At 43.7% G+C, this 27,518-nt stretch overlaps 1 protein-coding gene across 3 annotated transcripts in view; it reads left to right on the top strand.

Moving 5' to 3' along the window:
- The window catches only part of VPS45 (vacuolar protein sorting 45 homolog), a 430,890-nt gene extending 404,342 nt beyond the window's left edge, over positions 1-26,548 (top strand). For all 3 annotated transcript variants that reach the window (XM_069218226.1, XM_069218227.1, XM_069218225.1), the window contains one exon: positions 25,948-26,548. In XM_069218226.1, the coding sequence (XP_069074327.1) occupies positions 25,948-26,035 (88 nt within the window). In that variant the 3' untranslated portion in view covers positions 26,036-26,548. The remainder of the gene's footprint in view (positions 1-25,947) is intronic.
- The last annotated feature ends 970 nt before the right edge of the window (positions 26,549-27,518 follow it).

The following is a 27,518-nucleotide window of genomic DNA, read 5'->3' as shown; positions in this document are numbered from 1 at the left end:
CTTCATTTTAATACCGTGACTCCCTAAAATATCTGAATAATGGTTAAGGCAGTACAGATCTTGGACTCATGGGGTAAAATACTTTTCTGGCAATACCTAAAAATCATGCTAGCATTACTCAGTGCTTGGTCTACAAAGAAAGACTGGTTTTACTCTTAACAAATAGACCCGTGGTAGTAACCTCAGCAAGATTCACTATTTCTTGTATTACGTACACCCAGGGTTTCAACCAGGGACATGATTCTCTTTTAGGCTGAAATCTGTTTGCAGCTATTCAACAATTAATTTTAGTAGTAATTACCACTTTACCACTTGTATGGACCTGCAGAGCCAGGCTGTCATCTAAGTATGTCTATAAAATTTACTTTAGATTGCTCCTTAATATCCTAGTTGCCTTTAACTAACTTACATGATAAACAGTAGTGCAAAATGGTTGAGCATTATTACACAAAACATTTCTGTGGAACAGGGCATATGCTTGCTTTATTTGAGGCAGGCAGCAAACCATAAAAACAAAGAATAACAAGCACTGGCAAAGTCAATAGGTCTTCCCTATTCAAGACCTTTTGGCTTTGGCAATGTGTTTTGCCATGTTGTACACCAATGTGGCTGCTGTTCAGCATGGCCAAACGTTAGTGGGGTGGAGTGGCGTAGAGTGGGCTGGGGGAGTAGAGTGACATATAGTGGATTTATTGGAGTAAAGCGTCGTAGAATTGAGTAGAGGGGAGTAGAGTTCAGAGGCAGAAAGTGTTGTAGAGTGCAGTGCTATTGAGTGGAGGGGGTGGAATAAGTTGGAGTGGATTGAGGTAGTAGAGTGGATTCAGTTGGAGTAGAGTGAGATGATATTAGTGTATGATTGACTGGCTACATGGGATTGGGGCGGATTGGAGTAGAGTGGGTTGGATTGGAGTAGGGTCGACTGGAATTGGTGGAATGGATTGGAGTGAGTGCATTGGATTGGAGTGGGTGGATTGGACTGGGGTGGACTGAAGTGGGTTGAAAGTGTGGTGGGTGGACTAGGTGGATAGGAGTGGGGTGGACTGGAGCATGGTGGGCTGGATGGATTGGACTGCAGTGGGGTGGGCTGAACTGGGGTGGGTGGACTGGATTGGGTTGGATTGATGTAGAGTGGTGTGGTTTGGAGTGGGGTCAGTTGAAGTGGAGTGGATTGGATTGTAGTGGAGTGGATTGAGATGGATTGCATTGAGATAGGGTGGATTGGTTTTTCGTGGGATGAATTGGGTTGAGTGGGGTGGATTAGATGGCGTGGATTAGAGTTGATTGGATTGGAGTGAGGTGGATGGAATTCAGTTGGGTGGCTTGGGGTGGAATGCATTGGATTGATTGGGGTGGATTGGATTAGGGTGGGTTAGATTGAATGAGGTGGATTGGATTAGGGTGGGTGGATTGGGTGTAGTGAATTGGATGGGTGGGGTGGACTGGCTTGGGTGGACTGGCTTGGGGTTGGTTTGGAGTGGGATTGGATTGGATTGGAGTGGGATTGGATTGGACTGGGGTGTATTGGACTGGAGTGCAGTGGATTTGAGTGGGGTGCATTGTGGTGTATTGGACTGGAGTGGGGTGTATTGGACTGGAATTTAGTTGGACTGGATTGGAGTGGGGTGGATCAAGGTGGTTTGGAGTAGGGGGATTGGAGTAGGGTGGATTAAGGTGGACTGGGATAGACTGGTGTTTGGTGGATTGTATTGGAGTGGGGTGGATTGGGTGCATTGGTTTGGAGTGGGATGGATTGGACTGGAGTTGTGTGGAATGTATTTGAGTGGGTGGATTGGGTTGGACTGGAGTGGAGTGAGGTGAGTTGAATAGGAGTGGGTTGGATTGGACTGGCATGGCGTAGATTGTACTGGAGTGGGTGGATTGTGGTGGGGTGGGGTATGTTGGATTGTATTGGGTAGATTGGATTGGACTGGATTGGTGTGGGGTGGAATGGATTGGAGTGGGGTGGATTGGAGTTTGGTGGATTGGTGTGGGGTGGATTCAATAGGGGTGAGCTAGATTAGATTGGAGTGGGGCAGATTGTTGTGGGGAGTGGGGCATATTGTTTTGGATTGGTATGGGGCATATTGTTTTGGATTGGTATGGGGCAGATTGTTTTGAATTGGTGTGGGTCTAACCGTTTTGGACTGGAGTGGGGCAGACTGTTTTGGATTGGGACAGGGCAGATTGTTTTGGATTGGGATGGGGCAGATTGTTTTGGATTGGGATGGGTCAGATTGTTTTCGATTGGAGTGGGGCAGACTATTTTAGATTGGAGTGGGGCGGATTGTTCTGGATTGGAGTGGGGTGGATCAAGGTGGTTTGGAGTAGGGGGATTGGAGTAGGGTGGATTAAGGTGGACTGGGATAGACTGGTGTTTGGTGGATTGTATTGGAGTGGGGTGGATTGGGTGCATTGGTTTGGAGTGGGATGGATTGGACTGGAGTTGTGTGGAATGTATTTGAGTGGGTGGATTGGGTTGGACTGGAGTGGAGTGAGGTGAGTTGAATAGGAGTGGGTTGGATTGGACTGGCATGGCGTAGATTATACTGGAGTGGGTGGATTGTGGTGGGGTGGGGTATGTTGGATTGTATTGGGTAGATTGGATTGGACTGGATTGGTGTGGGGTGGATTGGATTGGAGTGGGGTGGATTGGAGTTTGGTGGATTGGTGTGGGGTGGATTCAATAGGGGTGAGCTAGATTAGATTGGAGTGGGGCAGATTGTTGTGGGGAGTGGGGCATATTGTTTTGGATTGGTATGGGGCATATTGTTTTGGATTGGTATGGGGCAGATTGTTTTGAATTGGTGTGGGTCTAACCGTTTTGGACTGGAGTGGGGCAGACTGTTTTGGATTGGGACAGGGCAGATTGTTTTGGATTGGGATGGGGCAGATTGTTTTGGATTGGGATGGGTCAGATTGTTTTCGATTGGAGTGGGCAGACTATTTTAGATTGGAGTGGGGCGGATTGTTCTGGATTGGAGTGGGGCATGCTGGAGTGGGACATTGTTGTGGACTGAAGTGGGGCAAATTTGAGTGGGGTAGATTGTTTTGGATTGGAGTGTGACAGGTGTTTTTAGATTGGAGTGGGGCAGATTGTTTTGGATTGGAGTGGGGCAGATTGGAGTATGGTATATTGTTTTGGATTTGAGAGGGGCAGTATGTTTTGGTTTGTAGTGGGGTAGATTGGAGTGGGGCAGATTATTTTGGATTGTAGTGTGACATTTTTTGGATTGGAGTGGGCAGATTGTTTTGGATTGGAATGAGACAGATTGTTTTTGGGTTGGAGTGGGGCAGATTGAAGTGGGATAATGTTTGAATTGGAGTGGGGCACATTGGAGTGTGGGTGATTGTTTTGGACTGGAGTGCGGCAGATTGCAGTGGGCCAGATTGTTTTGGACTGAAGTGGGGCAGATTGTTTTGGTTTGTAGTGGGGCAGATTGGAGTGTGGAAAATTGTTTTGGATTGGAGTGGGGCAGACTGTTTTGGATTGGAGTGGGGCAGACTGTTTTGGATTGGAGTGGGGCAGACTGTTTTGGATTGGAGTGGGGCAGACTGTTTTGGATTGGAGTGGGGCAGACTGTTTTGGATTGGAGTGGGGCAGACTGTTTTGGATTGGAGTGGGGCAGACTGTTTTGGATTGGAGTGGGGCAGACTGTTTTGGATTGGAGTGGGGCAGACTGTTTTGGATTGGAGTGGGGCAGACTGTTTTGGATTGGAGTGGGGCAGACTGTTTTGGTTTGGAGTGAGCCAGATTGTTTTTGGATTGGAGTTGGATAGATTGTTTTGGATTAGAGTGAGGTAGATAATTTTGGATTGGAGTGTGGCAGATTTGAGTAGGGCAGATCTTTTTGGATTGGGGTGGGGCAGATCGTTTTGGATTGGGGTGGGGCAGATCGTTTTGGATTGGGGTGGGGCCGATTGTTTTGGATTGAAGTGAGGCCGATTGTTTTGGATTGAAGGGGGCAAACTGTTTTAGATTGGAGTTGGGCAGATTGTTTTGAATTGTAGTGGGGCAGATCGTAGTGAGGCAGTTTGTTTAGGATTGGAGTAGGAAAAATAGTTTTGGACTGGAGTGGGGAAGCTCGTTTTGAATTGGAGTGGGACAGATTGCTTTGGGACTGGAGTGGGGCAGATTGGAGTGAGGAAGATTGGAGTTGGGCAGATTATTTTGAATTGGAGTGGAGCTTATTTTTTGGGATTGTAGTGGGGCATATTGTTTTGGATTGGAGTGGGGCACATTGGTTTGGATTGGAGGGGGGGCATTTTGTTTTTGATTGGAGTGGACAGATTGTTTTGGACTGGAATGGGACAGATTATTTTGGATTGTAGTGGGGAAGACTGTTTTGGACTGGAGTGGGGAAGATTGGAGTGGGCTGGTTTGGGAGGATTGGAGTGTGGTGGATAGGAGTGTATTGGATCAGTGTGAGTAGTTTGGATTGGAGTGGGGTTCATTGGAGTAGGATGAATGAGTTTAACATGGGGTGGATTGAATTGAGTGTGGTGGATTGGATTGAATGGGGTGGATTGGAGTTGGGTGAACTTGCGTTGATTGGGGTGGGGTGGATTGGGGTGTACTGCACGATTATGAATGTTACAGCATAATTTTGTAAATTACACAAAAGAAAGAAACAATGTAGCTTTGCAATATTTAGAACACAATAATCTTCATCTTTTGAGAACAGTACCCACGAGCACAAAAAAAAAAAAAAAAAAGAGTGCAAGTGAGAAAAGAAGACTTGGCAAAAACAAAAGAAAGTTAACTATAGAAAATAAAACTTTGCAATTTTGTTTGTCTTGCTCGACACGTTTTGCCAGTCACATGCCTACTCTTTCCAGGCCATAAAAAAATAGTACCTCAATCACATTGGGAGCAGTGGACAGGCATTGATTAAGTTGAATCAATCATTTCTTGGCCCCTGCTCCAAAAAAAGGAACGGAAGTGATGTTGGTGAGGCCTGCAGTGACCAATTATGAGGCTGTAAAGAAGAGCAAACAAATGGGCTAGACCCTAAAAAACAGAACTGTTTTGTCAAAATCAAGCTTTAGTTGAGATTTTACAAGCAAGTCAGTATCTTCCTTTGTGTTATGGCACATTCTAGCATTGACAGGACACATGACTAAATATAAACAAGCATGTATAACTCTTTTTTACTTCAGAGAGCTCTCCCTATCAAAATAATGCATGCGGTCCTGCAGTGAATTAAAAACAAACACCAAAAAAAGGCATCCCACAACCAGCCTAAACAAATTGTGGCAATATTTAAATAGCTGTAATCCCAATTTAGTGTAAACTGTGACATAAATTCAGAAAATAAATAATGACGTTTTATTTCCCCTCAGCTGCTGCAAGTCAATTAAACAAAGTTTGCAATGTATTGTAAATAACAGAATGCTAGGGATGTTGTGCTTTGTGGTGCTGGCCTTCTTACATTTAGCTAACGAGAAGGCCCGGCGTTGTAAGTACTACTTCTGTATCCATGGCACGTCCAGGTTTTAACACATAAAACAACCACTCTGAAAAATAAACAAGAGGCCTGACAGCAGTGATAATATAAGTTACTTATACCCATTTTGCAATAGAGATAAAGAACGCTATACTTTGTATTATGTAAATGTTGTTGTCTGGGTTTTGGCGCTAATGCTGTTTGTTCAGAAAACAAAACAGAAACAAAAAAAAACAGAATAAACACAAAGATTGGTCCACCAGCATTCAAACTAAATGGAGTACCGTTTAGGTGGATGTGCACAAGTGCACAAGCAAAATGCTGTCACCCACATTGAACAGAGCTTGTGACTAAAGTGGACTGGCCCACTGTCCAATGTTGTAGGCTGTGGTGGAAGGGAGACAAGTGTAAACGACGGTTTAGCCGATCAATGAATGAATAGGATTGACCAGAAGCCATCTGTGAATGTAATTCATGAGGCTGGTGAAACACCTAAAGCTGTCTCTAGGCCAGACCTAAACATACTTGTTGGCTATTATTACCACAATCACAGAACATGGTCCAACACAACCGCCATCTCCCATGAGTGTTCACTCTTCTCCACCTCTTCCCCCACATTGATGGGATTCTGTGGTCTGTGTTTGCATGTGCTACTTGCCGTTTTGTGAGTGTGCTCCTACCCAACTAAGCTCACCCTATTTTGCTGACAAGAACTCACCAGCCGAAAGAGGCTGTCATGTAGATGGTTCATGGTGACCAAGTTTCAGGTGAAGTGCAGTGCTGAAAATTAAGTATTTGCTTATCATGTTCTCTAAAGTTTGTGTTAATCAACCACAAAAGGAATTTGTCTATTGTCTGAAGCTCTTTTTTAGTAAAACACAGATATGCTGTCGATTTTGTTTACTGACATTGAATTTCAATGTATTAAGCATGGCCTAAGTTATACCAAGGAGAGTCCACAGAGAAATGTCTGCTCCTTCTATTTATATTTTTATTGTGGAGCTTTGTGAAGCACTGTGTTTTGCCTTTGGTGGCCTTTGGGATGCTTGCGTTGGTGGGTACATTTTTATAGTTGGAAAAAGAAGTTAGCATCCAGTTGGTTAAATGAATTTTCGGATAAATAGTTTGGTACAGAGGCTATCAGTCGGGTATGGTGAGATGTTTGCCGGGTTTCACCAATAATTTTTACATACACGAGGACAAAAAAAGCACACACACACTCTCCCTCTCAGTGTTTAAAGTCGTCAAAAATATTGGTCATTTTATAAAATATTGTGTGTTCTCTAACTTAGTACACCTACTAATCCGCATTCTTCCCCCCTTCTACTGCCCATGAGCCCCCTCCCTCATATTTAAACATTATATGACACCCTGATTGTCGAAAAAACTGAAGCTCACACCCCCAATCTTATTGACCAAGCTGCGCCCCTGCGCGCGCACACCACCTGACGTACTAGTCACCCCGTCTCCGCGCGCACCCGCGTGCCCTCATCCATTCCCGGGGTTTGCCCCGCACAGCCCGCACGTGGCGGTGAATAATTGCCACGTCTGCGCGCCACAGGTGCTTCTTTTGACAGGTGCTGCAAAGTACAGGTTTCCCCGCTGTGCGCGAGAACAGCTGCTGTTAAGTACAGATCGCGGCGTGCTTATGAAAAGCGTTTTCTGTAAACGCCTGGTCTAATAAAAATGTCGGTCACTGCGATACTTGAGGAGTGTTTTTTAAAGATGTTTGTATAATTATTAAAGAGCTACACATTTTAATTCAGAACACTTACAACCGTTGTTAAAGTACGTGGTCTTTGATCTCAGAAATTAAAATGGTATCATTTTGCAAAAATGTCACGACGTGAGAGTTAATTTCAAGGCGGGTAATTTTACGTCATTCAAGAGTAAAAGTTTCGTTTTAATTGCAGTACTTTGCAGTTCTATTTTAATTTGAGCTTTTGTTCCTTTGTTGCCCCTCATTTGGCGCTCTCAGGTTTTGATCATTTGGGATTTATTGTTTTGCATACGTTGATCAGCTAAAGTATACTGGCCTGTGCAATCCTTCAGAATCGCAAGAGGGTAGTGCCCGTTGAGAGGCTTGGCTGCTGGGACAGCCTCATCCGACTCGTGTGTCACAAAACACCCGAACAGCCTGGATGCCAAGCTCCGGCTTCCCTGTTGTCTGGTCTTCCTTGCTAAGAGTCCCCGCCCAATCCAGCGGGCCTCATGTTTACTCCCAAACATTTTGAAACATATTTTTGCCACAACCCTCAAGCGGCTTTCACGACGTCGAGCAAGTAGCCTCTTTTCCCTATTGCTAAGCACATAAATGTTATGTGTCCTGCTGCAATAAATGCCCTCCCATGGGATTACAAACGCAGTTCCTCGTTATCGACTGGCACAGGCCTGCTTTTCTCTTCTCATGCTGAGAAGAGTAAATTGTGGAAAAATCAATGCGAGTTGTTTGCCATAGTGCTCGCTCCCCTATCGCCCACCATTTTGTCTCATGTGATTTACACACCCAACCCCCACCCAGGCGAAGCGGATCAGACGCAGTCAGATCATGTTCATCAGGGACAGGGCAGTCGGGGTGCCGCCCTCCATCGTCATTTCAGGGACTATACGTGCAGCAGCTTTAGGGGAAGGGGACTCGGTGTGTGTGTTATAAGCAAACCAAAAAATCTATCATACGGAAACACAGTCCTAACTATAACTACCCGGGGGCAAGCACCACGGGGTCATATGAATATATTCGGGGCCTCTGGAATTATACACTTTTGCAGTTGCAATGTTTTTGCCATAAATATGGATTTGCTACATAATCCACCAACTGCTACATAATCTGCAGATTTCAGCAAATTGGTTCCAGCTAAAACGGATCACAAGTTACTAAAAATGCAACAACACGTTTCCCCACAGTGGTAGACCCTTCACATAGGTTGACTGTTCACCTTTCTGTTGCTTATTTGTGTATTTGGGTGCCAAAGTTATACAAATGAAGTGAAACAATTTCCCAAACAGTGTTAACATGCGAAATAATGAGGTAATAACATAAAATATACTGTGCAATGGGGCAAATTTTGTCTTTTCTTACCAGATAATTTAGTCAAATCTGCCGCATAATTCTGCCTTCCCCCTCCGAAAATTTTCAGTGGCCCTGTATATATTATACTTTATAATCTCCTTGGCAGACTTGACCTCTGTGAATACAACTATTCCTCTTGCCTGGCCCTCCATTTATGGAATTTAATTTCTCATAATACACCATTAATCCGGATAGCCCTAATTCCCCAGCAACCCGTAGACGTGACTGGAGGCTTTTCAATCCAGACTTAGCTACCTCAGAGTTACAAAACCTTTAGTATCTACTAACTGCTACCGTAACAGACACCAATCCCAATATTCTGCTAGACAATTTCAACTCCTTGCCTTTAGCGATCCTGGGAAACCTGCCAATCTGGGAAAAAGAATATCCACAAAACAGAAAGAATCCCCGATTCTCATTAAAGGTAAAAAGTATGAAATTAGAAGTTTGGACAGCTGGAAGAAAATGGAAGAGAAATTAAGCCACACCAAACAAGGAGGCATACTACTCCTGAATGCTTCAAACTGTAGCTAAAATTAAATCACAAAAAGTATTTTACTAAAGAAAGATTTGAAATGCAGCCAGCCCTTCCAAACTATAACTATAAATTCCATTACCCCCTAAAAGCTGAAATACCAACAACTCAAGATTTTTATGACAATATTGCCTTTTGCTTTACAATGTGGCACTCTGTCATTAAGAAACTGCTATCAATGGCCACTGTTCCATTCAGATCCGTTTCCCAGTTAGCATTATACATAGACAAATTCATACAAATCACCAAAGCAAACTCTTACATGTTATTACCAACAGCCATTAATCATGCTCCCACCAGTGCGACTTTGAAAGCCACTTCTTTCAGTTCTCCCTACCATGTTTCACGGCTCTTTCAAGCTTGGTATTTCCAGATTCCTGGAAAACAGCTGTGTCAAATCTATCAAAGAAAAGAAATGTTCTTTGGTTGTCAGTGATATAAAGAAGCCCTGGCCAATCTCACTGCTTCCCTATATGGGTAGAATGCTGGAGAGAGTAGCTCTGCGTCAGTTCAGGACTTTATTGAAATACATATCCTGATGGATGGGAAACAAGCCAGTTTTTGTCTTGGTCATAGCACTGAGCTGGTAGCCCGATCAGCCCTTGCCAGCGCAACGATAGAGGAGAAACTGGCATGTAAGTTCTCATAGGCACCTCAGCTGCTATCAATACCACTGACCAAAGATTCTGATTCAAGACTTTTGAAGCAAATAGTTTCACTGGTAGAGTCCTTATCTGGATAAAGTCTTTAATACTTAAGTAGAGCTCATGCAGTTGACATACCTAACCAGCTGTGGTGTCCCACAAGGGACCTTTCTTTCCCCCTTATGTATAATGCATTTGCGGCCGTAAGTCCAACTGCTCCATCAAGTGGGGTCTGCTTCTAAAAGTACTTCACTGACACTCGCATCATTTTGAGTCTGCACAGCTCTTCAAATATATTTAATCAACGTCCTTTAACTGTGGCCCTCACCATTGTGAGGTGATGGATGGCCAACAACTTTCCCAGGCTGAGACAGGCCAAACCTGATTTTCGACTGACGTCCGCCACAGGGACCACTGAATGGGATAAAATCGTGTGCCATAACATAATGGGCATCCCACCATCCCCATCCAACGTGGTGTGCACCCTGGGCTCCCTTATTGCCTATACTATGTGCTTAGAAACCCAGTATATAAATGTGGTCCGCATCTGCTTCACCCACCTCTGCCATCTAAAAAAATATTCTCCCTTTTATTGACCCCCCTTTACATACTTCAGTAGTTAGTGCTACTGTCCGCTTCCATTGCAACTAACGAAGCTTCATTTACTTTGTCTCTCCAGACAAATCCTGCAACTGTTGGAAGTTGCTCAAAATGCAGTCACGAGTCCACTACAGAACCAATGGAAGATTATACGTCTCTCCTGTATTAAGATCCCTACACTTGCTACCCATTCGATCTCCAGCAGCCTTCAGGGCTCAAACAATCGTACATAAAGCTATGTCCCAGTTCAGCCATCTTCTTGGCTATCAAACTTCCCCTTTATCAGTCCATATGCTTTGTTACGTGCTGCTTGCTACTACAAGGACCATAGTCATATATTGAGATCAGTCAGGCTTTCTCCTTCCTGCCACCAAAATGTAGAACTATTTTGTTGAGTCTTTATGCCGAGACCAACTTACACCAGCTGAAAATCTGATTTAATTTGATATATAAATCTTTCTTTCTCTTCCCATTTGCTACGTTACTATTTGATCTTATGGTGTGTGTTTTCTAAAGCGCCAACAAGAATCTGCAGTCGTGCAATATCATATAAATAACAGCATAACATTTATGCCTTGTCAGTGAAATAAATGAGATCCACTAAAACATGTTAATTGGAACAAGTGTTCTAACAAGCGTTCATCCTTCATTTATTACTGCAGCACAAAGTTCAAAATCCGTGTTATGAACTTAGTCAAGCCAAATTAATAGGAGAAACACTTCTTGGTGCCTCCCAGATTGCATTATACAGTGACGGTACAAAGGAGAACACCATTTTATTACAATGCATAATCGGTGTGTATATATATATATATATATATTTTTTTAGGGCAGGGAGGAGAAGCGTCCTCATTACTCGACTGTCCCTGCATAGCAGTTGAAAGCATGGGCAGATAATTTTTGGAGCCATACATAATTCACTTTTTTATCCATCTATAACGTTGTGTTAAGGAGATTTTTTTACCCTTGGTGTTCTGAGTCATATTGCTCTCATTGTGTATTTGTTCTTACTAAGAATCCCTCAGTGAAAATTATTGTCGCAATTTACTCTTGCGCTTCTACAATTCTATATAGTGACACAGCTGAGATATGTTTGGCTTTATTTACTTCAAAAATAGCAGTGATTTCAAAAACAATATCCTACTGGCTTTATACCAAACGAATGCCTCTTTCATAATGCCTTCTTGCAAGTCAAGGGGTTTTCGCTCTCTAAGCATGACAATCTAATTGGATAAAAAGAAGAAATTATACCATTTTAACAATGGCTTTTTCTCAGTTGTCACTGCACTATTGCCCATTTTAAAACAAGCTTCAGCTGATAGGTATTGGCTAAGCATCGCAGAGAGCAGCTGTTAAACCCTAGTTCGTGGAATCCACCATGCTTAAAACTGCAAAAAATGCACCTCCCTGAAGCCAGCCCTACTAACAGAAGTAAATGAACTCTTTCTTGCCGATCAGAACTGGCTTCTACTGAATAGTAACCTTACTGATTTTAGTAAGCATTATATTCCCTTCCTCCCCACACCATCCTCGACAACAGAAGGGTTAGTAAGAGAACGCATGGTACAAATGCAACTCTTTTGAGGAAGGAGATTTTAAATGACCCTTCGGTGCAATAAAGCCAACAGCTTTAGTTGGTATAATGCAGGTTAGAGCCTATTTCAAACATACAGTGAGTGCTGAGTGTATTCCAGAAGAACCATGCATGTTAAATAATTGAGTGGAGGCAAATTACAGCAGTGCGTTGTAAAAAGAAAATGACAGAATCGCCATTTAAGAGGATGTTATTAAAGGGAAGGTTTGCTGAAGCTGCCCAGCTCCTAGAAAGTCCATGTGCATCAGGGATGGTTCGGGCTTTCAGCAGGAGCCTTGCGCATCCTCACCGAAGGGTAACAGTAGAAATGTCTCCCTTGTCTAATAACACACCGAGAGCAGCATCTGAATTATTCATCTCTGGAGAAGAGTCGTGTGACAGATTTGCACTGGGGAGGTTGAGCGCGATGAACGCCCTGGCTTGACACATGTGGGGTCTGAGATGGTATAAATTTACAGCCCTCCTACAATGGGGGTTGGATCTACTGGAAAGCAGCGGGTTTGGTAGATGACACACGAAGGCTGCATTAATGAGGTGCCTTAGTGAGACATGGAGTTTATCGCGGAGAACAATGGATGCTGTACCTGTATGTCACTTACAGAGTCACTAGAGATTTACAGGTTGCCTTATGGTTGGTAGTGTTGAGAATAGTAAAACCGAGGGAGGTTGGTGACCTCCCAGAATCCAGTCAGTAAAACCATGACTTTAGACTGCAAACAACTGCCGCCACACCCATGCAGCTGGTGACTTCTGTTGGATCAGGGAGTTCAGTCATTTTCTGTAAAAGGCGGTCATCGCTTGGAGATACTGCTCACTGCACAGTGCATAGGTCTAGGAAATTTGCTGTACGGTTTTGGCTCACTATTATTGACCTTACACAGGGGTGGGTGCGTTTCATATGTGGAAGTATGTGTAAAGGTTTAACTGTATTATTAAATCTATTATCATGGCTCTTGGACAGATGAGGTTAATGATCACGTGTGTGTTTGCTTCACAGTGAGCACATCCTGTAGAAGAAAGCTGAATTGCAATCCGCCCCATGTTACTTGCGCCCTGTATGAACTGCATTCATCAAAACTCACAGTATATGTATGACTGCCTGTGTGGTTGTGATTTGGGACGACACATATGCTCACACATACACGTGATCAGGAAACCTCATCTGTCCAAGAACCATGATAATAGATTTATGAATACAGTTAAACCTTCATAGTGCCACTACAATAAAATCACCTTTTGTTACTAAAATAACATTTGACACATGACTTTATGGTGTCAAGCAATGAATTTGGTCTCGATGCTGAAATAAATGCACTCTTGTGTCCTAAATGGTCGTTGAACTAAAGTTTCAAACTAAAATGTGAGAGTAATGGTAACGGACGAGGAAAACAGTGGTATTAAAAAGAAAGAAGGGGTACACAGCAGCTGATTTTGGGGGCTAAAGTGAAGCTGAATGGAATTCATCGAATTTCTTGAAGACATATGTCCTGTTTCAGGGGTTTGCTTTAATGTAAAAGTGTGCACTTTCTCAACAGATATGATACATCCAATAGCAGCAGGATTACCTATGACATTGCCACTTCCATACTGCACCATGGGGGAAGTAATCTCACTGTTGGCAATTAATCTGCTGTGAATATGTAGATAATGGGGGTGATGCTCGTCAACAACCATTTTAGCTCAAGGCACAAGGATTATAATGCTATTAGAACATTCCAGCCAACAAGCAAAAGAAAGACAGTCTTTGGAATGTTGACACAGAAGGTCTGTACCACTCTTTATTGGCTGTGAGACACTATGGACCTCATTTTGATCCTGGCAGTCTTTTGACTGCCAGGGTAAATGTGGCAGTACCACCACCAACAGGCTGGCGGTGCAGATCGCCACATTATTAGTGCGGCGGGTTGGCCTCTGCCAACCCGCCACATCTCCACTCATACCACCATGGCAGTCAGAACCGCCGGAGATGATCATCTCCGACCTGCGGTCGACAGAAGACCGTCAGCAGTATTAGGAGCCTGCTTTCCCACATGGTTTCCGCGGCGGTAGCACTGCCACAAAAACCATGGCTCAAAGGCTACCGGCAACAGGGAATTTCTTTCCTGTCACTGGTAAACGGCTTCACCTCCCCCCCCAGCAAGCACTAGACCTCCCCCTTCATCCACTGTGCCCCCACTCCCCCTTCAGCCACAGCACTGCCAACCCCCTTCCCCGCATACATGCACACAGACACCCACACGCACCACACACACACACATTCACCTACACTTACATACACGCATTCACTCACATGCATCCAAACATGCATTCACAACATCCATACATGCATTCACAACAACATCCATACATGCATTCACAACAATATCCATACACGCATTCACTCACATGCACCCATACACGCATTCACAACACCCATACACGCATTCACAACACTCACACACGCATTCAAGCATGCATACTCACACCCATCCAAACATGCATACTCACACCCATGCACACTTACATGCAGACAAGCACTCACTTCAACATTCAGACATGCATACACACATTCATGCACAGACATGGACACCACACCCTCGTACATGCACACACAGCACCCCCGCCATCCCTCTCCCCTGTCAGACACCTTACCTGTTCCAGGGAGAAGGCTGTCCGGCAAGGAACGGGAAGGGGTGCTTCCACCGCCGGCAGCGCCTCGCCAACAGGACACCGCCCGGCCATATTATGGCCCATAATACGGCGGGCGGTGTCTTACTGGCGGGCCGGGCCGGTGGTGGAATCGCCAGAGCTCCTCCGCCTGCCAGCACAACTACTGCTGGATTTCCACCCAAAGTTTGGCGGAAATCCGTCAGTACCTGTGATAAGGTGGGTGGAAGATCGCCAGCACTGGCGATCTTCTGGCGCCCGCGGGTTCTATGGTATTCATGGAAGACGGCCAAAGTCGGAATGAGGGCCTTTGTTGTCTTCAGTGGAGCTCTCAACACTCCAGTGTTCTCGTAGACAAGTTCTAAAAACTGTCGCAGGGATTAAACATCCTAGCCCGATTATCCGTCAACATTTCCAGATCTATCCCTTAAGTAATGTATGAGAACTGCTCAGAGATCGTAGACTGAAAGACAGACTTACTTGAAGGAATGTGGTAATACAACCACTTCAGGAAATTAAACATAACAATTGTAATCTATTTTATTAAGTACCAAAATTATTGGAATAAAGACAACATGCAAGAAATCATTAAGTTGCTCTTTGTGGCAACAGTTATGCCGCTGAATGCGCATTATATATTAAGAGAAGGCTTAGCCCAAACATTTTGAGAAAAGTGTTTCTTTTTTAAATGATGGCTTTAAATACAACAAAAGTCTCCCAAATCTTTCTGGCTATGGCATGGCCAACAGAGGAAAGCATAAACACGAACCTTACTCTCCTCTACATATATAAATAGGGCTTTCTTCACACGCTGTATATGCAATGCGCAGGCATCCCATAACTGAACAGATTTCATGATATGTGTAAATTTTACATGAAAACAGAGCTAATAACAGGGGTGGCTCCTCCACTAGGACGGAGGAGTGTAGACCCCCGCCAGCAGCAGCAGCTGCAAAACCTTTAAAAGAAAAGGATAATAAACTTTGTTTATTAACCTTTTCTTTTAAGCGGGTGGGGTCACTAGGGTGAAGAGCAGCGAGGCGGAGTGCTGAGCACTCCCCCAAACATACATGCACAGTAGGCTCTCCCAAGCCCAGCAACACAGTTGCCGGTCTTGAGAGAGTCTGCACAGGCTCCCAGTCTGCCTGGGAGCACCCTGACTGGGCCCTCCCAGCCAATCTTGACGTTGCTTTGAGCAGCGTCAGGATTGGCCGTAGGTCAGGCTGGGAGCCTGTGCCTGCCTGCCTGGAGCGACGACGGACAGAGGAGCGGCGCGCAGTTTAGGAGGTAAGTGTTTTTATTTTTATTTTTTAATTTAATTTTTATTTAAAACCCCCCTGCGCCCCCCCTTACAACCCCCACCCTTCTTCTTGTTATCGGAAGCCAGGACTGACTAATACTGGAGTCACTTATCCATTTCAGGAATTCTGCATGTATGAAACTGTCTAAGCACCCCTTTACATTTTGGGCATATAGAGGCCCAGACATAAAGTCTTGGTCCTTAGTGTAACATTAGATGCCGTACATGGGATACTCAGTCGGTAGAGCACTCCCAAAATTGAGGGGCACCTTTAACCCCAATGATTATGTATTGTACACGGTACAGGGTATTTTATAATTTAGAATTTTTTAAGTGAAGATATTAATGTGTCTGTACTCAGTTTTCTGGTTCTAAGTGTATTCACTTTGGAAGTTAGCCCTGAGGAAGTCGATGGCTTAGAACTTCGGTGGCAAAACACGTATTGGCTAATGGACCTACGCGAATAGACTGAAGACAAAACTTCACAAGAACTTTCACAATATCTACAGTGTGACTTGTCTTATTAAAGTGCTCAAAAGTATCACATTTTGTTGGACTTGCGTTCTTAGAGGACCGTTCTGGAGGCCATTCCTCCATACTTGAGCACCAGATAATTGATTTATGTATTGATTTAATTTCATTGTTGATTTTTGGGTAATTTATAAGCGTGCGTCGGGCATAAACCAGCCACGCTATTTTATCGATTAACTTTAAACCATGCCTGGCATATCTTCATATAAATCACAAGGGTAAAACAGCAGTCAAGGTAAGACATTTCACAGTATAACGTTAACATGTATTTTTTTTAATGACTCATTTAGAGATTGATTGTAAGATGTGTGGTAACAAAAGCTTGCAGATGCTTGCTTCCATTAGCGTAATTAAGGTATTGACTTGTTACTGTTCAGGGATAAACTGGAGCTAGTGGGCCTATCGTGGTCATGCGGAACACTGCATAACTAAGCAGTTTCTTGCAGTGACTCCATTTGCTTAAAGCAGCTATCCTCTAGGTGACAATGCGTCCAAGAATGAGGACCTACCGTCGGAACTGAATGCAGTAACTCCCTAGTAAGCCCATATTTCTTATCAAGCCCTTCGCATCCAACCAGCGACTAGTGGTAACTCCAGGGATTGGAATTTCCAGGCTTCTCATATTGAGGAATTGGTCGTAAAAAATAACTCAACAGTAGATGACCATTATCCTTTGACTCTTTGCTTTTGCAGTTCTGATTTACATATTTCTCTTGATTAAAAGAGAAACACACTATTAGACTGATGATAGGAAGGAAGACCACGGATGCCAGTGGCAATGGCAGGTTCTGTCTACACCTATCCACTTAGAGGACAGTCCATCTGATAAGGGGCAGGGTTACAGTCGTTCGCTGCAGCTTTTGTGTCACTTTAAACCCAACAGAGCAAACCAATCCCTGTGCACACCTCTCAGTTTACCTTCCAACCATCTCGTCTACCTGCCAGGGAAAATGAAAGCACAGCGTGTGCCATGTTCTTTTCTTAAATGATGGAGCAGCTGTACCTACCTGTGAGTTCATGAACTTTCTCTTCAGAGATTCATAACCTGTGCAGTTCTTACGTCTTACCCCTCAATATATTGTTCTTGAGATGTTTAAATGTAGAGTAATATGGCTGAAGTTTCTTGATACGTACACTCAAGTCAGCTACTGCGCAGGCGGGAAGCTATTGTCAAAATATGCCAACATTATCCTTAATAAACATTAATCACATTCTCCTTTTCGCTGCAATCTTTGTTGTTTGCTTATTCCCGGGCCTGCCTTGGCCCTCTTTGGAAACCCTGCAGATTCCTTACATTTAGATTGGTAGCAGTGACTTCAGGTTAACAGGATTTTGAAATGGAATTTAAAGTGATATGTTATTGCTATTAATCCAAATATGGGTGGCGGCCTACAGTCTGTGCCCTCTTTGATTACCGTTCACAATTCCCTCATAGGCATCAGCTTACCTGTGTAGTGCTTGGAAGTCCTACTTGAACATAATTTCTTTTTGCCCCATCTTCAAGATTATGACTAGTCCATGTTGCAGCATCCTAAAATTACCGAGCAAGCATGATCCATGCCCAGCAATGCACCCCATGTAAGCCACGAAGTCACTGATCCAGTTCCGGCTAGAGGTCTGCAGTGAACAGGCTGGTGTTATTCTAATCTGCATACCCTTCATAAGGCCCCAAAAACATCCTCAATACTGAGGGTTGGCCAAAGGTACTGGGTCCAGTTCATGCTAACCCTATCTCAATTCCACTGGCTACCCAGCACTACTTGGATAAAACTGAAACCCCCCAGAAATTTGCAAAGAATGCCACACATTAAAACATCAACCAAGGAGGCAGTGTAGCTCACTCCCTGCTGTACTCGGAGAATCCAGCCAGATCCACATCCCTTCCAGATACCCCTTTAAACAAATAAGTACAAACACCCATTTGACCTCTGTCAAACCCTTAGAACTTTCTCTGATTTTCATATCTAGTAACAAATTGCCTTGCAACAGTCCAACTCTATAATTGCCTACTATAAGATCATATGACACGCAGCTGCACGGTACAACTGTACGCTCCCCTGTTTATGACTCCCGCCAATGGGATAAACGGCAATAGCACAAGCAAGTCCTGGACCAAACTAAATATATAACGAAATATGTAGGAAGGCATGGTAATCCTGGTGAGATAACCGATAAACTATACTGTGCAGGAGTTCATCTGAAATCCCAGTCACAGGAGCTGTCAGTCAAAACCAGACAGCCTATAAAGACTTGTAGGTGGCCCACAGAGTCTGTGTGAAGAAGAAATGTCCTGAAAAGAAGAGATTATCGCCATATCACCATATTCATCAGCAAAGAAAACAGTGCGTGCGACAAAATGCAGGCAAGTGAGATGCCCATCACATCATGAACTGTACAACCCATGTACAGAAACCTCTACCAAGTGTGATTAAACAAGGTTTCACAAAAATGCAATGTGGCCTAGCATAGTGGGGACGGCAAGACCTAACAGTATAACGTTTAACCTGTTTTTTTAATGGCTCGTTTACAGACTGATGATATGATGTATGGTAACAAAAGCTTGTAGATTCTTGATTCCATTAGCGTAAATAAGGTATTGATTTGTTACTATTCAGGGATACACTGGAGTTAGAGGGTGCATTGTGGTCAGGCAGAACATCGCAGGCCCAAGCAGTTCCTTGCTGTGACTCAAGTTGCTCAAAGCAGCTGAATCCTCCAGGTAGTACAAATTGCTCAGCAGTGAGAAGGTGTCTTATGGCTGCCATTGGCTCATGGGAAGGGTCCGCTTTCCTTTCCGCTGGTTGCGTAGAGTGAAACATGCATGAGTCAGGGTCACAGTGGACCAACCTGCATTTGTGGTAAGTTGTAATCTCTTTGTTCGGGATGTAGCCCCAGTGGTATAAACCTAGTCCAGTGTCTCAGTGCTCGCACTTCTGTCAAAGAAGCTCGCTGGGGCGAGGACCTATAAACAGAGGCCATCGTTGAGCTTGCCCCTCTTACTTAAAATGCACGGATTTTGATTCATTAGCCCAGAACGTCGTCCAACATACATAGGAACATAATACAAACCTTCCAAGAAGGAGGGTCTGACTTCAATTTTCACCTTCAAAAGTTGTGATAAAGGAAACTTATTAAAAAAAGAGAATACATGAGTTCATTTAGAGGGGTGGAATAAGGCACCGTATCTGCCGAAACAGATTCCAAAGAGGAAGAACTTGTTTCCACATGAAGTCCAGAGTTGCGTGACTATTACAATGGGCTCAGAGGGCTTCCAGCTTACATCGATACAGCGTACAAGGATACATATTTTATGTAAACCAGCTGTTCATCAGCCATGGGGGACACAAGCACTGCAATAAACAACAAGCAGGCAGGATTAAATGCGATTTATAGTGGGATGCTGCAGTGTATTACGTAAATCCCCTTGTTACTGTTCGAGATATCATCTCTAATCCGGTCGCCACAGCTAACAGTTTTTCACAAGATGGGCAAGGGATTATCAGTGTGGCCTGCATGTTGATTAAAATGTTCGGTTATGTCTGCTCCGTGACGAGGCAGTGCTCCTGTTTAGGATTTTAATAGGTTCTCCTGCATGGTATAGTGTCAAACACAAAAAGAAACACGAGGCCTGAAAACAGTACTGAACAGTTAGGCCACTGTGACAGGTAGGACAATGGACTCCTTCAGGGCTGTCTGAAATAGACATAGGACTCGACCACAAGCAAGGGTAATGCTTGAAGATAGGCTGTTAGTTCAGCCTTTTCCTCTCGCCTACAGCTGAGCTCACTAGCAGGGGCTTCCAGGTGAGAAGAAGGGAAGACAGGATACTTTCCATGTATAAGAACTGTGCCCTCGTGTGTTGAGGGAAAATGATGCTAACAACGCACATTAATGAATGCTGTCACCATTGCACGTCAGTGCAACAGGTAATCATCCCTGTACGTCAACCCAAGATCGTGATGTCCATAGCACATCAACAGATAGATTCAACAGTCACACAACAATACAATAAATTATTATTGAACCCAGTGCTCATTTTCAAGAAAGCACTTTAACGCATAGTAGAACGTAATACCACACACCCAAATACAATTCTGTGTCCCTGGAATGCGCTGTGCTTCTGTACGCTTTCCTTTGGTCCCTCCTCTTAACTATTTGGTCCTTTTGATCAGAGTACGTGATGTTAGCATGACCGGATTATGCTCTATAGCTGATGGCTCAGGCTCAAGTGGTTTACCACATGCAGCGTATCAGTGCATCTTCTTCTACAGTGCGCGCGACCCGCTCGCTCTTCTGAGACAAGGCAGTCCACCCAGTAGCTTGACTGTCCACCATCGGGTGCAGTGTTGGTAGTCCTAATTCTTGCAGTTGTGACTGTGAGGCCGATAGTTTGAGGATGATGGAGCCAAGCAACGGCCAATACTCTGGTGACAATGCGTCTACATACAGGTTTTTAACTTTGGTGAGCGTGCAGCAACATGATACCCTGCTGATGATGTGGCCACTCACAGGCTGGTTCTGTTGAGTCTCCATCATAGCCCTGACCCAGTATCAGTTTTTGCCGTTCAGCCAGAACGGCCCTGAAGAGACTGCAGGACCACTGACTCCAGAGTCAACAGGCAGCTCTCCTCAGTCGCCGCCTTCTTCTAGATGCCCCACAGACACTTGGAACAAGCTGCACCTTTCTTCTCCCCCTGGGCACTCACTTCCTCCCTCAGCAGGCAGGCGTGCTTCTAGATGCTTCGGGACAGGTATGCAGTTCTTCCTGCAAAGGGTCCAATGCAGCTGATGTTCCTTTACCTGCGGGAAGCTAGCTGTCGGCAGACACCTGCTCCGGTTGCACTACAGCCCTCTGAGTACTCTGCGGAGCCCTCTCTTCCTCAGCATAGAGGACTAGGATGTGGAACAACAAGTGGGGTAGTGAGGCCCCACATCTATGCAGCAAAAGCAGTCAGGAGATGTGTATGTGTAACTGTTTTGGGGTGGTTTTCTTTTCAAGTGTCCTTTCCAGGCTGTTCTCCAGTCAAACAAAGATGCTTCTCACAGCAGAGTAGTCTCTGGGCTGGAGCACCCACAACAGGGGCATATTGAGTGGTGGGGATTCTGCACTAGGCTATCAGCCAAATGTAAGCAGGGAAACGTAAAAGACCTTGCCTAACCCAAAGGATCCCCTTACCTTGCACTACAGCTTCTTCAGTCCTAGGCCTCAACCCCTACCAACTAAGGAGACTAATCGAGCCCTACTTGACAAGCATGGGATGACAAAACCTAGTACACTGCTACCACTGTTGTATGTACTGAACCCACAACAGGGACAGTCCAATTTCTGTGAATGAATGTACTCCTGGTGCACCCTCCGGGTCACAGAACAAGTCCAGGACCTTCCTCATGTCGCGGAACTGAGCTATGCCTCTGCTCACATACCGGAATAGCGCGATGCTAGGACCAAAAATCAAAAGCCCAGAGACAGATTCATGCAGTTACGCACAGACTGTACACCGCGCCTGGAAATACCCATCTCAAAAACATCATATCATATACAAACATCTGTTGAAACAAATAACAACAAGGTGGACACTGGGCTAAAGGTAGACTCCAGTTTCTGCCCAATTTCATGAGTTACAATGGAGTCCACCCTTGAGTGATTAAACTGTTGGTGCAGTAGGGCACAATTCCAAATAAAAGTGAAAATAGCTAGGCCTTTGCTTTATGCACATTTGATGAAATGTGTTTTCAATAGATGAAAACAGATGAACTTGTAAATTTCATAAACACTAGGGGCCTGATTCACAAAGGGACTTACGACTGCGGAGTCTCCACACTGCAATGCTCAATGGTAGATTCTGCCCAGAGTGCGGAAATTCTGCACTCGTAACTTTATGAGTGGTAAGTCCCTTTGTGACTCGGACCCTTACGGTTGAATTTGAGATGGACAGTAATATACATACCCCCATCCCTACAATATGAACAATAATTTGGGTTCAGGGACTTTACAACTATTATATCTCTCGGGCGGACTCTAATGCAATATGAACTCTAAGGTTTTTAGCAATGGAAGAGCGATGCTTGATAGGGTAGATCTGACCCTTCTGCCACTTTGGAATTTTCCTGGTGACCTGCAGGGTAGGGGCTGCTTACACAGAAGGATGGGCTGATATAATGACCAGTCTTAACCACATAAACTCATTCTTGTTGTGGCTTCCTGCAGTGTGGGGCAGATTCGAACATTTTTGGTATGTTGATTTTGGATTCCAGTCCGGCCCTGATTCTAGAGTTCTGTATTAATGTGCGAGGAATAATTGCAAAGACTAAGGTGAAATAGATCTGTCTATTCATAGGCTTGGAGCAATGACCGGTGACCCAGATCATTGAGGGCTTTTCTATCGTTTATTTGCTGGTTTGGAATCTACTTTTTTTTTTAAATGTAGAGGACAGAAGCTTAGCTACAGCTGAGGTACCTCTCAGTTGTAAAGCAAGGCGCAAAGAGAAGACAAGGCCTCCAACCCAGTGTTTCCTTAAGTATGGGTCACGTGCCGACTCTTTTGAAAGTCTAAGCAATAAATAAAGATACCTTCAAATTCTGTATTTATTTTGTCACATTTGTTGCATTGCAGTAACAGAGGTCAAATGTCAGGCTATGTCTCCTAACAAAGTGCTGCTTATTTTTTTATTAACATGGGGGGGACTGGTGTTTACAAACTAACTCACTTTGCAGTCAGAGAGAGAAAAGTAAAGTTAATTATTTCACAATCTTGCTGGGGTACAGGAAGTGTGAAAGAAAAGGCTAAGGATGTCATTGTTTGTACTCGCAACTGAATGTAAATACCTGTAAATAAACTGTACAAATCCAGCAGTTTGTAAAGCAAAAATGAAGCACATTTTTTTATAATTCAGCTGTGTGATGAAAACAATGATTTTTAATAGGATCAAAACAAACCAAGATACTTTTTGCTCGTGATATTCACTGAAACTCAACTTCCACAATTTTTACTTTGTGTGCAATATAGTTTTATCAGTAAAAAGGTATGTCTGTGCACATTTATAGCAATTTCAAAGGAAAATGTGCTGTCTGTTAATGACAGTGCGTTCCACACGAAGCTTTAGTTACATTTAAAAAACCGCGCCTCATGCCCACTAAAGGTAGGTGGATCGCGAGCACTTGTCATGCTAAAAACGTGGGTCATGGTTCTAGAAGGTTTTGTAAGCACGGCTTTAACCAAAAACACGTTCTTCTGTGCGTACCTCTTCAACTTCTAAACAGAAAACTGGATCTTTTTTTAAGCATTTGAACAACCTGCACTGAACCTTTGCAAGAACTTTATTGGAGGGGTTTTACAAGGTTGTACATACCTTTTCTGAGGTATTTAGCTAGGGCACAATGATCAAAACTCAGATTTAGCAGACCTGATGCTCTTTCAAAAGGGTCTCCAATCCTTGCTGTAATAACAGCTACCTCTGATCATTGAAAATCATTGTGAGCTTCTGAAGGCCAAGCAGCTCACACATGCTCAGCTTCATTGACTTTAAACCTAATGTCCCTAGAGCCAGATACTATGGTTTGAACAAAATACCTTGACAAGGAGCACTATGACAGAGCGTCCATGTGTGTCAGTGAGAGCATGGTCTGGGGGGTGTATGAACATGTATGTGAATGAATGGTACATATGTGTATGGGTGACTGAGAGCCTGTGTCATATGTACTTATGGCACAGGACGTACCTCTTGCCAAATGTAGCACTGTTACATGTATAGCACAAACTGTTACATGCATAGCACATACACACAAGCAGTTTTTTAATGGGAGAAATTTAAAGTGCAGAAAAAAGTTCTGCAAAAATGTCCATCCTATGAAACATTCTTCTGCATTTTAATTTTTTTCCCATTTACTATTTACAAAAAAAGGCAGTATTTTTCAGTGATAAATATGACAGTGTGTTTACCAGCCACTGAGAGCAAGATGCCTGCTATGTGTAAATGTGACACTTCGAAATGGGAGAAAATTAAACTAAAGAGTTAACTGTATGTTTACATGCACTCCATAAGGCTCCTAATTTTCATTTTCTCCCAATTCAGATTTGCTTTTGCAAACAGCAGGCATTCTCCTCCCAGTGGCTGTAGACTAATTGCCATATTTATAACGTATAAATACAGCTATTTGTTTAAATGGGAGGAATTAAAAGTGAACACAGCGATGTTTACTGCGGTGCTTATTTAAAAATAAAGTCAAGGCTACGACCTACTGTAAAGGGGTCTATGAGCTACTGGTTGGGAACATCTGCTCTACCATGATGCCATACTGACTATGCATGGAGCAAGCAGTGTTTAGTCACACATTTGGGTTTGAGGCTGAAACCAAATGCCTGCACTGGGTCTTTTTTTATTGTACCCCACATTTGCCCCCCCCCCACGTACCACTTTAGGGATGGTTTCTAATGTTTGTATAATGCAGAGTATATATCCATTGACGTTCACTCATGCACTACTAAAACTGGATGTGTACATGCATCCCCTAAAGTGGACAATTTGTAACTGAATGTCACAAATGATTGTATTGCTGGATGGACTACTCCACCAATCCGGGCTTTGAGAATCACATTTTAAGTGGCTCGAAAAAAAAGTCATGAAAAGGGCAATTGGCAGCACGTGGTATAAAGGCTTATATGGACTGTCTAAAGGCAGCGATGGAGGGCCCTGGTTTTTATACAACACAGACAAGGGAGGAGCCCAGTGACTTTAGGCAAGTGATACAGCCCCTTCTGTTCATTTAAAAGACAATTTCTCTTGCTTATTGTGCACAACCTGAACCTGGCAGTAGAGCTTGACTAAGGACAACGAATCAGGGGAAGGAGTGGCTATAAATATAAAATGATTGTTCTTCTGTGTTATCAATTGGTGCAAATAGAAAGGAATTTGAATCAAAGAACCCAGCAACGTTCAAAATAAAGCATTTCTTATGTAATGGAGGCGGAGGTAAAGTGAAAACGAGGAAGTAAACGGTGTGTAAGGGGCTGTGCATGGGCCTGATATTTTTCAAGATATGGAATTTAAATGAAACGTATTTTCATAGCAGATTTTCAAAGTCAGTAGTTATTCTAGAAAAAAATGGCATGGGTCCATTCCTCTGTAGGTTATTTATGCGTACTTAATTTGTTAAAAGAATTAATAATAATAATTAATAAACAAATTCAGGTGCTGTGGAATGCCTGGTTTGCTGAATACTAGGGCAGCCCAATGTTGATTCCACCACATGTCTGTTCCTTCCACCACCCTACACTTCCGGGCTCCTTTCCTAGCCCCTGCATGTCATCTTTTTTACTGCTGATTCTCTGTTGTTGTTTTCCAGTCTTTCTCTTCCTCCTTCGTTCTGCCTTTGAAGCCTTTCTCTCTCTTGCTCTGGGTCAAAGAGCATTGATAAGTGCATAAGTCTCAAACCCCAAAAATGAGAGCCTGTACCCACCACCTGCACAAATAAAGCACAGATATAAATGATCCTTATTGGCCTCCAGTCCTTGTGTGCCCGCTTCATGGGAGCAGTAATTTAGTATTTCATTTTCCCTGTTTCATCCGTGCCTTTTCTTTTTAGTTTTTTAGAGGAAGTTCAAGCGTCGGGGTTCCAGAGCAGGAGTGCTGAGAACATACATGCTACAGCTCGGCCAGTGTCCAGGCGGTGAAACGTGGAGCCTTGAATACGAGGACTAGAGCTAACAACTTCATCTACGTTTTTTCCAATGTTGTTGTATTTCAGATCAAGCCCCTACCTTATCCTCTTCAGGTCTTCAAGACCTCTTCTTCAGGCCTCAGCCTGGTAAATTTCTGAAGAATTCAAGAATTGACCAGAAAATGATTGTGGTTTAGGTTGGGCACCACGCACACATGGACTATAGTGCCCACTACAATATTTGAAATTGAAATCTTACTACAGCTGTTGAGGATCCGCTTTGTATAAACAAATATTTATTCTCTTTCTGCATCTTCCAGGAAGATGTACAGGTAGGTCCAGTTCGCCACTGCCCACCTCTTTCTACTCTGAAGCTTTAATGAAGTTCCTACCCGGGAAGTCTGTTCTAAACAGAAATGTGCACTGGACTCTATCAGTAATATGTGTATCACTGTGCAAGTGTTGTAATCTGTCTCATCCACTGTTGTCATAAAGTCCCTTGCCTAATAAATCCTCCACGGCCGAATGCTCTTCCTTACCTTTTTTATGCTTGGTGGGGGGAGTGACTGTAATATTAATTAGTCTGTTTTTGCGTCTTTTTGCTCTTCTCGCTGTTGTATTTATGCCTTCCATGGTGATTGAGTAGCGCATACATACCTGTTCTTGGTGAAATAGAACACAATAACTGACTGCTCACTAGGGCACTACTTATCTGCCCAGGTCTTCAATCAACAGGATTCATTTGCTCAGTGCTGACTGTATGCTTATTTTAGTTTGTGTGATTCGGCTTGTCCAGCTGGTTGACAAAGAGTAACCTGCTTAGTTGCTTTTCAGTCTCCCCGACATGTGGAAATGAGAGAGAAATGGATCAGTGGTCTTGATTATAAAGAAATATGTTGGAATCGCCTGCCTTAATTTATATCAGTGACTTTGGGCTTTAAAAGTCGGTAGCACGCGCGGGTCTGAGCCAAATCAATGTTCATAGTCAAAATGGTGTGGCTTGAATAACAACTTTTTCAGATCAGTCAGTTTTAATGTAAGTGAATTAAAATTTTGCATTTGAAAAGTAATTGATTACAATCAGTTTATTCAAACTTCGATTTATGGAGATTTTTTGCTAAGTTTTGTTAATTAAAACAACAATGAAACATGTCTCTACCCACCGAAAGACAGGTGCCACCTTGAGGTTTTTCCGATGCTAAGGCTGTGGCTTTTTCCGTGGAAGTAGTCCCTGCTTGCATGGTTGGAACCACCCTGGGAGTTAAAATCTCTGGGCCTGCAAGTCCTCCATGCCCTTTTCCTATGGTGGAAATGTTGGCACCAAAGTGGGTACTGAAAATGTGTTGAAAGGTGGGCTACATTTTCCAAACCCACATCTGAAGGTTCCCTGGTGTGCCAGGGATTTACACAGTGGGCTTGCACAAAGGCCTCCAGAAATGGTGGTGGTCTGGCCACCCTAAACTGGAAATGCCATCTGATGCCATTTCCCCCCACAT

Source organism: Pleurodeles waltl, chromosome 12 (assembly GCF_031143425.1).
Source record: "Pleurodeles waltl isolate 20211129_DDA chromosome 12, aPleWal1.hap1.20221129, whole genome shotgun sequence".
NCBI classification, from domain to species: domain Eukaryota; kingdom Metazoa; phylum Chordata; class Amphibia; order Caudata; family Salamandridae; genus Pleurodeles; species Pleurodeles waltl.
The sequence above is the reverse complement of the archived record's forward strand: the minus strand, read 5'-3'. Positions and strand labels throughout refer to the sequence as shown.